Here is a 13,009-nt window from a genome sequence, read left to right as displayed (position 1 = left end):
GAGATGGGTTCAGATAGAGGGAAGATGGGGAGTGAGAGAGAGAGATATTATGACATACAAAGGGAGAGGGAGGGACAAAGAAGTTCAGACACACAGGAAGAGAGAGGAGTTCAGATAGACAAGGACAGAGAGAAGTTTGGATTTATGGGGGAGGGGGTGGCTAAAATCCAGGCACACAAGGCGAGAGTGGTCTAGACAGAGGGAGAAAAAGTAAGTTCAGGCAGGGGGAGAGAAAGAGGGGGAGGAATAAATGCAAATTGCTGGAAATACACAACAAGTCAGTCAGCATCTGTAATGGGTGTATACCCTTCTTCAAAACTGAAAACTATAGTAAGCCCCTTTGTTGAGTGGAAGAAAAAAATTGGTGGGGGTTGAAACTAATAGATTGAATGACCTGCAAACTATTTAGTATTTTAGCAGAAATCCATTAAATAACATAAAAGATCATTTCAGTGAAGCAATGAAAAGGTTTTAAAAGAACAAAAGAAAATGCAAATAATTGAAAAGCCCAGGAAAGAAAGTCAGAAGGTAGAAGATTGAACAATGCCATCTGAAAGGGAAGACTTCCGCCAGAAAGCAGAGAGGGGTTGGGGGGATGTGCTTGTAGTGAGATCATGAGAGATAGAGCAAAGCTCAGACATACTGGGGGAGGGGGATGAGAGAGAGAGAGAGAGAGAGAGAGAGAAAAGTTCATACAGAGAGGGAAAGAGAAGTTTGGGAGAGAGAGAGAGAGAGAGAGAGAATGTTCAGAAACAGTAGAGAGAGACAAAAACCAACAATACGCACAGGGATAGAAAGAGGATAGCCATACATATAAATTGACTCACACAAAAGGAGTGTGCAAGAGGAGGGGGGAGAGAAAGCAAGAACAATGGACACTCACAAAGACAGAAATTGATTTTGATCATTTCCTGCCACGATGAACTGGTCATGTGCGTCAGCTGCTCGAGAGTGGGTTTCCAAAACATGAAAAGTACATAATTTTAATCCAGAGCTTCAAGATTTTGCTCCAGTAAAATTAGCTGTGCTCACTCATATCAGGAGGCCACACAAGACAGTAAATCACTTTATGTTACAAGTACTCCATCTTATGCTAACATTTCTCCTTAAATACAAAAATATCTGCTAAAATAACCTTTGTCCTGTACCATTTTCCATATTTGCCACTGAGCAGATGAATTAAACTAACGCTCTGCACTTTCTCTCATTCCCCACACATCACCTGGTTCAGTGTTTTTCTGTGGAGTAGATATGGAGGGACTGGGCCCTCCCTCCAACATCTGCCAGATATCTTGAATAGAACTGTCAGCTCCATAGGATGACATTAGTAGATCGGACTGGGTGGATGGACCGTGCATCATCGGTTGGGACTGGCTGGGTTCTGGTACGAGTAGATGTGACTGGCTAGTTTCTGAGAGTGCACTTTCCTTTGTTTTGCCATTCGCAGTTTTTCCTGTTGAGGCTACAGCTGGGTCCTGCAAGTCAAAACAGAAAAAAACAGACCATGCAAATTCAGTTGAAAGAATTGAACACACCTTTCCTTTTAATCGCTTACCAATTTTTCTACTCTCTTTCCCATCTGCTGAAGATGTTGACTCCTTGCTGGGATATAGTTCTACGAGTACCAAGTACCTTGCCCAAATGGCTATTATTTATGTGATCCTTCACAATGAGTTTTGACAGGCTATTTGACCGCTGGAATATTAACAGCCGAGCCAAATTTTGTCCCCATCCTGTGTCCACAGCTGCATATATCCAGCAGGAACACATGAATAGTAATCAGGAATGGGAGCCCTGATTGACTCTTCTCCTCCTCACTCCCTAACCCAGGAAGGTTGAGGCTAATTGTACAGTTGCTACTGCTGCCCTGACTAAAGACCAGCTAATTCAGCACAGACTGGGGATTGAACATAGAACTTTCCTGGTCTGTATTGCTCAGCTACTCACTGGATAAACTCACTGAGCCATCAAGCAACCCTTTAAACATACCCTTCCTACACAGTTTAACTTCTAGACCATGCAAGAGGAATACTCTTCTTCACGTGCAGTCACTAAATTACTATTTTTTTCTCAGCCAATTTCTCCCCTTCTTTCTCTTTTTGAATATCAGCCAGTGGCTCAGTTGGTAGCACCCTCGCCTCCGAGTCAGAAAACTGTGGGTTCAAGTCCCACTCCAGAGACTTGAGCACAAAAATCTAGCTGACACTCCAGTGCAGTATTGAGGAAGTGCTGCCTTTCGGATGAGACGTTAAACCGATGCTCCGTCTGCTCTCTCAGGTGGACGTAATAGATCGCATGGCACTATTTCGAAAAAGAGCAGTGGAGTTATCCCCAGTGTCCTTGCCAATATTTATCCCTCAATCAACATCACTAAAGAAACAAATTATCTGGTCATTATCGCATTGCTGTTTGTGGGATCTTGCTGTGTGCAAATTTAAATTTTTTTTCATTATTCGTTTATGGGATGTGGGCATCGCTGGCAAAGCCAGCATTTATTGCCCATCCCTAATTGCCCTCGAGAAGGTGGTGGTGAGCTGCCTCCTTGAACCGCTGCAGTCCTTGTGGTGAAGGTACTCCCACAGTGCTGTTAGGTAGGGAGTTCCAGGATTTTGACCCAGCGACGATGAAGGATCGGCGATATACTTCTAAGTCAGGATGGCGTGTGACTTGGAGGTGGTGGTGTTCCCATGCGCCTGCTGTCCTTGTCCTTCTAGGTGGAAGAGGTCATGGGTTTGGGAGGTGCTGCCGAAGAAGCCTTGACAAGTTGCTGCAGTGCATCTTGTAGATGATACACACTGCAGCCACGGTACGCTGTTGGTAGAGGGAGTGAATGTTTAAGGCGGTGGATGGGGTGCCAATCAAGCGGGCTGCTTTGTCCTGGATGGTGTCGAGTTTCTTGAGTGTTGTTGGAGCTGCACTCATCCAGGCAAGTGGAGGGTATTCCATCACATTCCTGACTTGCACCTTGTAAATGGTGGAAAGGCTTGGGGGAGTCAGGAGGTGAGACACTTTCCGCGGAATACCTAGCCTCTGACCTGCTCTTATTGCCACAGTATTTATGTGGCTGGTTCAGTTAAGTTTCTGGTCAATGGTGACCCCCACGTTGTTGATGGTGGGGGATTCGGCAATGGTAATGCCGTTGAATGTCAAGGGGCGGTGGTTAGACTCTCGCTTGTTGGAGATAGTCATTGCCTGGCACTTCTGTGGCGCGAAAGTTACCTGTCACTTATCAGCCCAAGCCTGAACGTCGTCCAGGTCTTGTTGCATGCGGGCATGGACTGCTTCATTATCTGAGGAGTTGTGAATGGCGCTGAACATTGTGCAGTCATCAGCGAACATCCCCATTTCTGACCTTATGTTGGAGGGAAGGTCATTGATGAAGCAGCTGAAGGTGGTTGGGCCTAGGACACTGCCCTGAGGGACTCCTGCAGTGATGTCATGGGGCTGTGATGATTCACCTTCAAACACCACAACCATCTTCCTTTGTGCTAGGTATGACTCCAGCCAGTGAAGAGTTTTCCCCCCTGATTCCCACTGACTTCAGTTTTACTTTGGCTCCTTGATGCCACACCTGGTCAAATGCTACCTTGATGTCAAGGGCAGTTACTCTCACCTCACCTCTGGAATTCAGCTCCTTTGTCCATGTTTGAAGCAAGACTGTATTGAGGGCGGGAGCCAAGTGGTGTTGGCGGAACCCAAACTGGGCATCAGTGAGCAGGTTATTGGTGAGTAAGTGTCGCTTGATAGCACTGTCGATGACACCTTCCATCACTTTGCTGATGATTGAGAGTAGACTGATGGGGCGGTAATTGGCCGGATTGGATTTGTCCTGCATTTTGTGGACAGGACATACCTGGGCAGTTTTCCACATTGTCAGATAGATGCCAGTGTTGCAGCTGTACTGGAGCAGCTTGGCTAGAGGCGCGGCTAGTTCTGGAGCACAAGTCTTCAGCACGATAGCTGAGATGTTGTCGGGGCCCATAGCCTTTGCTGTATCCAGTATGCTCATCCGTTTCTTGATATCACATGGAGTGAATCGAATTGGCTGAAGACTGGCTTCTATGATGGTGGGGACCTCAGGAGTAGGCCGATATGGATCATCCACTCAGCACTTCTGGCTGAAGATGGTTGCAAACGCTTCAGCCTTGTCTTTTGCACTCATGTGCTGGGCTCCACCATCATTGAGGATGGGGATATTCATGGAGTCTCTTCCTCCCGTTAGTTGTTTAATGGTCCACCACCATTCACGACTGGATGTGGCAGGACGGCAGAGCTTTGATCTGATCCGTTAATAGTGGGATCGCTTAGCCCTGTCAATAGTTGCTGCTTCCGCTTTTTAGCATGCATGTAGTCCTATGTTGCAGTTTCCCCAGGTTGGTACCTCATTTTTAGGTACGCCTGGTGCTGCTCCTGCCATGCTCTTCTACACTCCTTGTTGAACCAGGGTTGGTCCCCTGGCTTGGTGGTAATGGTAGAGTGAGGGATATGCCGGCCATTAGGTTACAGATTGTGGTGGAATACAATGCTGCTGCTGCTGATGATCCACAGTGCCTCATAGATGGACAGTTTTGAGCTGCTAGATCTGTTCTGAATCTATCCCATTTAGCACGGTGATAGTGCCACACAACACGATGGAGGGTGTTCTCAGTGTCAAGACGGGACTTTGTCTCCACAATGACTGTGCGGTGGTCACTGCTACCAATACTGTCATGGACAGATGCATCTGTGACAGGTAGATTGGTGAGAATGAGGTCAAGTAGGTTTTTCCCGTCGTGTTGGTTCTTTCACCACCTGTTGCAGGCCCAGACTGGCAGCTATGTCCTTCAGGACTCAGCCAGCTTGGTCAGTAGTGGTGCTAACGAGCCACTCTTGGTGATGGACATTGAAGTCCCCCACCCAGAGTACATTCTGTGCCCTTGCTACTCTCAGTGCTTCTTCCAAATGGTGTTCAACATGGAGGAGTACTGATTCATCAGTTGAGGGAGGGCGGTAAGTGGTAATTAGCAGGAGGTTTCCTTGCCCATGCTTGACCTGAAGCCATGAGACTTCATGGGGTCCGGAGTCAATGTTGAGGATTCCCAGAGCCACTCTTTCCCGACTGTATACCACTGAACTGCCACCCCTGGAGGGTCTATCCTGCCTGTGGGACAGGACATACCAAGGTTTGTGATGGAGGAGTTTGGGACGTTGGCTGAAAGGTATGATTCTGTGAGTATAACTATGTCAGGCTGCTGCTTGACTAGTTTGTGGGTCAACTCTCCCAATTTTGGCACAAGTCCCCAGATGTTGGTGAGGAGGACTTTGCAGGGTCAGCTGGGTGTGCCGTTGCCGTGTCCGTAGCCGGTTACGAGGTTGATGCCGGGTGGTCTGTCCGATTTCATTCTTATTATTGTGTTTTGTAGCGGTTTGTTACAACTGAGTGGCTTGCTAGGCCATTTCAGAGGGCAGTTAAGAGTCAACCACATTGCTGTGGGTCTGGAGTCACATATAGGCCAGACCAGGTAAGGACGGCAGATTTCCTTCCCTAAAAGACATTGGTGAACCAGATGAGTTTTTACGACAACCTAATAGTTTCATGGTTACCATTACTGATACTAGCTTTTTATTCCAGACTTGTTTAATTAATTGAATTTAAATTCCCCAGATGCCATGGCTGCTGTGTTTCCTACAGTACAACAGTGACTACACTTCAAAAGTACTTCATTGGCTGTAAAGTGCTTTGGGAAGTCCGGAGGTCGTGAAAGGCGCTATAGAAATACAAGTCTGTCTTTTCTTTTTTCTCCTGAAGACCTTAGCTCCTTATTGGGCTGCAGCTCCATGGGTGCTGGGTGTCATTCTAATTTCGTCAAAGTGACCATTCTTCATGTATGAGCCTAGGTATGAAGCGTTGGAAGGCTATTTAACCACGGCGGCAATCACAGTTGAGCCCAATCTTCTCCTCACCCAATGTCCACAGAACTGCCAGTTGATTTTCTCCTCCCTAACCAAGGGGACACGGAGGTCAAATGCAGTTTGCCTAGATCTGCTGAAAATGGGGATCAATCCTGGGGCCTCCTGGTTTGTTTGGCTAAGCTACTCACTGCTTTAATCAGTTGAGCCATTCCGGGGTCGGGGGGCATGTAAAATGATACAGCACAGAAGGAGGCCATTCTGCATTGTGTTGAGATTTACACACCAGATTTTATGCTTTTTTTATTTTATAGATCAGCAAAATGAAAGCAAGCTGAAGAATAATGATCATTCTTTCCTCTAACATTGCTGTTTAGTGTGGCAAGATCCCTGAAGGATCACCTGGCAAACCTCTGGGCTTGAATATCCAGAAAGTAAAATTCCAACATGATACATGAGGGATAGTTTTTCAGCTTCACGTTTCCAGTGCGGAGCCCTGGCTGTGCACATTGGGAATTCTGGTGCATGCTGCGCACAATCCTCTAACCATTGATTTAAATGGTCAGACAATCATCCACGGGAAGCGCAAAGTCAGAAAAAGACACCTTTGCCCTTTGTGAGCAGAATCCAGAACCACTGCCTGGAGTTTCAGCAGTTTCGAACTCTGCTGGAAAGAACTTGACGTTAGACGCCATCTATTGGCTAAAATTGTAACAATATTCCAGAAATGGGTGAAACAGCGTGTAATATGATCACGGAAAGATCACAAAATAGATATGGATGAGGAAGGCCATCTTAGCTCATCCACACAAACAGAACTACTGCTTCTTAAATTATTTGAGGATTTTCACCTGCAGTAACCTATCAGGAAATCCATTCCGTGTGTTGACTGCTCTAAGTGTGCAGAATTACCTTGAGGTCAGTCCAAAATTTGCTTATTATTAGTTTAAACCTGTGTCCCATGATTTTGTATCATGGGTAGTTTGAAGTAGTGTTTCAGATTTACCTTTTCTATATCTTGTGTACCTCTATGACAGGGTTGCCAAGCCTCCCGGATTGTCCGGGAGTGTCTCGGAATTCAGGGCTGCTCTCCCGGGCACTGTAGCTAGCAACCCGGGAGAAAAACAGAACTTTGCGCCTCTGACTCGAGAGGAGAGAAATCCCGGGAAATATTGTCACAAAGAGGTTAAAATCCTGTCGCTCTGGTGGGAGGGTGGGAAAGGCCCTGCACAGGGGTATGGATTTATAGCTGAAAAATGAACCTTCGAACCAGCAGCATTCCAATTCTCCGTCCTGAAAAAGGGATCGGGCCAGATGGGGACAATTGATTGACAGGAAGGGAGAGGAGCGAGGGCCAGATATTGGATAAAGGCAAAGGGTGGCAGCAGTGAGAAGTGATGGAAAATACAGATAATGTGAGGATAAAAAGAGATTTTGGAACAGTGGACAATTGTCTCCTGGTTGAGAAAAAAAGTTCGGCAGTAACCCAAAAACAGCTGAGGAGATGGGTTACCCAGACATGCTTTAATTTATAAATAACCCAGACATGCTTTAATTTATAAATAACCCAGACATGCTTTAATTTATAAATTATTACAATGAACATTTGTTTTGTAATTTTCTTCACCCAATTTACTATATTATTTCTCCCAACTCACAACTCCTCCGCAGTCCCTGTGCCATCGTACTGTTTCTCTGACATCTACTCTTGGATAAACCATAATGTTCTCCAGGCAAATACTGGGAAGACCAAAGCCATTGGGGGAAAAATTGGGTCGAGCCCCCTTTAGGGCGCTAACTTCGCCGGGGCGCTACTTTTAGCGCCTCGAAAAAGTTAGCACCCCCGTGCCCGAAATTGAGTGGTAGCGCCCCAAGCAGGAGGCTGGGCGCTACTGGAAGCGCTCCCCCTCCCTCTTGGGGCGCTCCCATTGAATATCGTGGTGCTACGTGCAGCAACGCCGCAGTACTACAGGCTTCCCTCCCCTGATTAAAGGGGAGGGGCCTAGCGTAGAGCGCACCGGGGCCCTGCTGGGGAGCAGGCTGCTGGCAAAAGAGCCCAGCACTCAAGAAAGCTGAACGATTGCGGCCGGCACCCCGCAGGAGGCGAGAGGGGGCAGATGCTGGCAGGCGGCCCAAAAAAAATGGCCGCCCTACACCTGCCCTTTAATTTGCGCGTCCGCGGCTGCAAACACAGCACCCTGACCCTGTCGGACATAGCGTCTGGCGGTAGGTCAGGGGATGCGAGCAAAGTTTGCGGCTGGAGCGCTGCGCATGGCAATGACCGGCTACCGCCGCCGCTAACCTCCCGCTGAATTTAGCGGGAAGCGTTAGTGGCACCTCGCCCGGGCGCTAACGGGAGGCGCAAAGCAACCGAATTTTTCCCCCATTGTCTTTAGTTCGTGTCACAAACTCTGTACCCTTACCACTGACTCCATTCCCCCTTCCTAGACAATGTCTCAAACTGAACTAGACCATTTGCAATCGCGGAATTCTGTTTGACTCAGAGTTGAGTGCCCGATCCTATATTCTCTCCATCACAAGGACCACCTACTTCTACAATATTGCCCGCCCTCTCCCCTACCTCAGCCCATCTGCCACTAAAACCCTTATTTATGCCTTTGTCACCTCCTGCCTCAATTATTCCAATGTTTTCCTGGCTAGACTCCTATCCTCCACCCTCTGTAACATTCAGCAAAACCCAAAACTCTGTTGCCTGTATCCTATCTAGTATCATGTCCTGCTCATCCATCACCCTGGTCTTCGCTGGCCTACATTGACTCTAGGTTGCCCCTCACCTCAAATTTAAAATTCTTAACCTTGTGTTTAAATCTCTCCATTTCCTCACCCCTTCTTATCTCTGTAATCTCCTACAACCTTCTCACCACCGTTATTCTCCATTGCTCTGACTCCAGCGTCTTCCATAACCCCCGACCATTGGTTGCTGTGCTTTCAGCCACCTTGGCCCCACGTCTGGAATTTCTTTTCTAAACCTCTCCACCTCCGCTCCTTTAAGGCTCTGCTTAAAAGCCACTTTTTGGACCAAGCTTTTGGTCGTGCCTCCTAATCTTTCCTTCTTTAGCTTGCAACCATTTTTCCTTGTGCCTCTGTGAAGCAACTTGGAATGTTTTTCAAACCACGGGTGAAGGACCAAGTAAATAGGCAAACAGTTTTGCTACAACTATACCTGGGACCAGCAGTTCAGTACAGGAACGACTGTACTAACTGGCTAAAAAATTTTACTTTAATATCAGATACAATTTGGACACCTGGGCTAATTTACATTCTGCACCATATCTCGTGTTCAAACAACTTTTTGAAGCAATTACCCAACTGGTAAAAAGACTTTGATGATTTTATTCTGCAGTGTTCTCTAGCGCCTTACCGTATTCCTGGTATGTTCTCTTGTTCCAGTTTTCCTATTCTGAGGATTCTGGCCATTTTCACTCTCCGATGAACTCTGCTGCACAGTGATGGGAACTTGTTTGAAGTGTTTCAGCTGCGCATATTGCAACTCCTGAAATCATACAAGTCTCCGCTGTAGTTAGTTCTATAAATAAAGACAGCAGTGAACCAATGATGGGAGTAACTAAATACTACACTAAATATAAATGCCAACCAGAATTCAGATGCTTCTCAATAAGGAAGGAGGTAAAATTCATGGCAAAGTTACACAGGCAGCAATTTTGTGCCTATTGGTAGCACGATCGGCAGAGTAGCCATGGGAGTGGTGGGTGGCTAGGGAAGCCTAGAGGTTAGCCAAAAACTACAATAGAAAAAGAGGTGATGGGACGAGAAGAAAATCAAATTTAAAAAGGGCAGATTTATGATAAAATGGTAGAATGTTAGAGAGGAACTTTATTTCAGTAAGATATTGAGAAATATTGCATACATGGAGATCATCACCTGTGTAGTGAGTTGGTACTGTAAGTGCTCCAAAGCAGACAGACGATGCTGCGCTTCCTGTGCTAGCCCTCTGGGAGACTGAGCAGGTAGGACTGAATGGCCTACACCAACAGAGGGCTGAGAAACTGCAAGAGAAAGGCATAGTTACTGATTAAATACAGTATCTGAGAGATAATATAAATATGTTCATAATACGTACATGGCAGTGAACAGCAAAAAATGATATGGAACTGAGCTGTGGACTTGACGTTCTTCTGTATTGACGGAATTTCTTTCTTACTACTCTACAGATTACAATTTTTTAATCTAAAAACAATTAGTGATGTGGCTGGTGACGTACCATCTAATCCAGATCTAACCAGTTCTGCACGGAGTCGATTCCCCATCTCAATCAATTGCTGTTTGTCACGGGATAGCTGACTGATGTAGCGAGCTGCCTGCTTTAGTTTGGCTCGTAAAATTGGCACAGTCGAGCTTGGCTGTTGTGGGGGGCTGTTACCTAATCGTGAGTGAACCAGTTGCTGTCGTAGTCGGAGAATTTCTCCCTGAAGCTCCTTGACAAGTTCACTCTGGAATAGAAACGAGTCATCACGCACTTATTCATGAAAATACTAAAACAGAGCATTTGATGGGATGAAAACAATAAAGACCGGTGTGTAGGTTTGACATTTTTTCCTGGCATACTTGATGACCTCATTGCTTCAAAATTATTCCAAAGGAGAAGGATATAAATGGACCTGTACTCCTCAGGACAGATACTTGTGGGGGTCATCTATCAGAGCCTACTGAAAATCTCTAATTCCTAGCATCTCTTGCAGAACCCTCAAAACAAGAAACAGGGAAGTTTCCTATAAAATACAAAGCGCATTGATATAGTTCAAAAGCATTATAGAGCTTCATTTCCAATAGGATAAATTGAAAACCAAGGTGAATGGTCAAAGCCAAATAGTGCAGGTACAAAGTTAGAAGAGAAAAAACAAGATTTTAAAAAATCACAAAGTAGAGAGCTTGAGTTTTAAAAGACTTGAGATTATAGGAAAAGGAAAACGTTGCACAAAGTAAGGAATTCCACAGGTTTGAGGTCCAGGCATGCTGTGGTAGCAGCTTAAAGGCCCAGGTGTCTGCTGATTTAAAAAATATATATATTAATTCCTGGGATGTGGGCATCGCTGGTTGACCAGCAATTATTGCCCATCCCTAATTGCCCTTGAGAAGGTGCTGGTGAGCTGCCTTCTTGAACTGCTGCAGTCCCAGTGGTGAAGGTGCTCCCATAGTGCAGTTAGGGAGGGAGTTCCAGGATTTTGACCCAGCGACGATGAAGGAACGGCAATATATTTCCAAGTCAGGATGGTGTTGAACTTGGAGGTGGTGGTGTTCCCATGCACCTGCTATCCTTGTCCTTCTAGATGGTAGAGGTTGCGGGTTTGGGAGGTGCTGACAAAAAAGCCTTGGCAAGTTGCTGCAGTGCATCTTGTAGACGGTACACACTGTAGCCACGGTGCGCCGGTGGTGGTGGGAGTGAATGTTTAAGGTGGTGGATGGATGTTGCACTCAAGCAAATTTTTTTGACTCTGAGGTCAGCAGTAGAGCAGAGAACACTTACCTCGCGCTCCCCCCACCACCACTTCCCATATGCAGCTGTTCCACGTTTGATAAAAGAGGGAGCCCTTACACAGTAAGGCTGTCCTCCAAGGAGAGGATGTCAGGGGCAGTGAAAGGAGCTGGCCAGTGCAGTGAATACCAGTGCCAATACCCCATGCATGGCCACTCAGCGTCAGACAAAGTTTAAAAGCCTGATCAAGCCAGGCAAGTTAAAAGGAGTCAGTTATACATTCCAAGAATACAATGTACAAAAGCATGTTAGCCACTTACAATGATCTCCCCTCACACTCTGTTACAGTCCTTGAATCATTTAGCATCAAAGCCGATGAGGTAGTGCCTGTTTATGCCCATAGCCTTTATATGCATGCACTCAGATACTCAAATACTTTTACCGCATAAGAAGCCTTGTATGGTATGTAACTGCCTGCTGCATGCATGTCATCACACAGTATGTGTATTACTGTATGTCATGGTAACCAAAGGTACTTAGGCATTTTCTGATTTCTTTGTTGATAAGGCTGTTAAAAGGCATATGGGATCCTTGGCTTTATAAACAGAGGGATAGAGTACAAAAGCAAGGAAGTTATGTTAAACCTTTATAAGTCACTGGTTAGGCCTCAGCTGGAGTATTGTGTCCAATTCTGTGCACCACATTTTAGGATGGAAGACCTTGGAGAGGTTACAGAGGAGATGCACTAGAATGGTATTAGGAATGAGAGACTTCAGTTATGTGGAGAGACTAGAGAAGCTGGGAATCTCCACTTTAGAGCAGAGAAGGTTAAGGGGAGATTTAATAGAGGTGTTCAAAATTATGAGTAGTTTTGATAGATTAGATAGGGAGAAGGAGGGTCGGTAACCAGAGGACACAGATTTAAAATAATTACCAAAAGAACTAGGGGGCAGATGAGCAATGTTCCCTTTAAGCTGCGTGGCCTTGCAGCGGTCTGGAGGTTCCATGCAGACCGCTTGCCGGCTTTCCAATAGAAAAACCACATATGCGCAGAGATTTGAATGGGCCGCGCAGCATGCTAAAAGGGCCCCGCACCCAAAATAAATTGCAGGGAACATTGGAGATGAGGAGAATTATTTCTTTACACAGTGAGTTGTTATAATCTGGAATGCACTGCCTGAAAGGGTGGTGGAAGCAGATTCAACAGTAATTTTCAAAAGGGAATTGGATATACACTTGGCATATCTGACCGTTAGTCGGATCTTTCTCACCTCACTAGCAGCCATACTCCTCACTTCTTCTGGCTTGAGATCTTGAATTGGACCCAGCCTTGAAAAGGAAAAAAATTGCAGGGCTATGGGAGAAGAGCAGGGAAGTGGGACTAATTGGATAGTTCTTTCAAAGAGCTGGCACTGGCACCATTGAGTGAATGGTCTCCTTCTGTGCTGTATGATTGTGTAATTCTATAAGTTAACCTTGATGTGGTGCAGCGAGAGGGAATACATATCAACCCTATACACTGCTGCAAGGAGGTGTCCATAACAACAGAAAATGCTGGAAAAACTCAGCAGGCCAGGCAACATCCGCGGAGAGAAAATAGAGTCGACGTTTCGGGTCTAACCCTTTTTCAAAACTAGAAAGGAAATGAAATGGATCGAAAGGCAG

General features: G+C 46.0%; 1 protein-coding gene across 3 annotated transcripts in view; it reads right to left on the bottom strand.

The window, feature by feature from the left end:
- Positions 1-13,009, bottom strand: part of ccdc57 (coiled-coil domain containing 57) — a 179,256-nt gene that overhangs the window by 21,912 nt on the left and 144,335 nt on the right. For all 3 annotated transcript variants that reach the window (XM_085963583.1, XM_085963585.1, XM_085963584.1), the window contains exons 16-19: positions 10,133-10,361; positions 9,793-9,917; positions 9,272-9,403; positions 1,223-1,475 (exon numbers count right to left, since the gene is read on the bottom strand). In XM_085963583.1, coding sequence (XP_085819709.1) covers positions 1,223-1,475; positions 9,272-9,403; positions 9,793-9,917; positions 10,133-10,361 — 739 coding nt within the window. The remainder of the gene's footprint in view (positions 1-1,222; positions 1,476-9,271; positions 9,404-9,792; positions 9,918-10,132; positions 10,362-13,009) is intronic.

This window comes from Somniosus microcephalus, chromosome 21 (assembly GCF_052327205.1).
Source record: "Somniosus microcephalus isolate GS21.2 chromosome 21, FLI_Smic_1.0, whole genome shotgun sequence".
NCBI classification, from domain to species: Eukaryota; Metazoa; Chordata; class Chondrichthyes; order Squaliformes; family Somniosidae; genus Somniosus; species Somniosus microcephalus.
The sequence above is the reverse complement of the archived record's forward strand: the minus strand, read 5'-3'. Positions and strand labels throughout refer to the sequence as shown.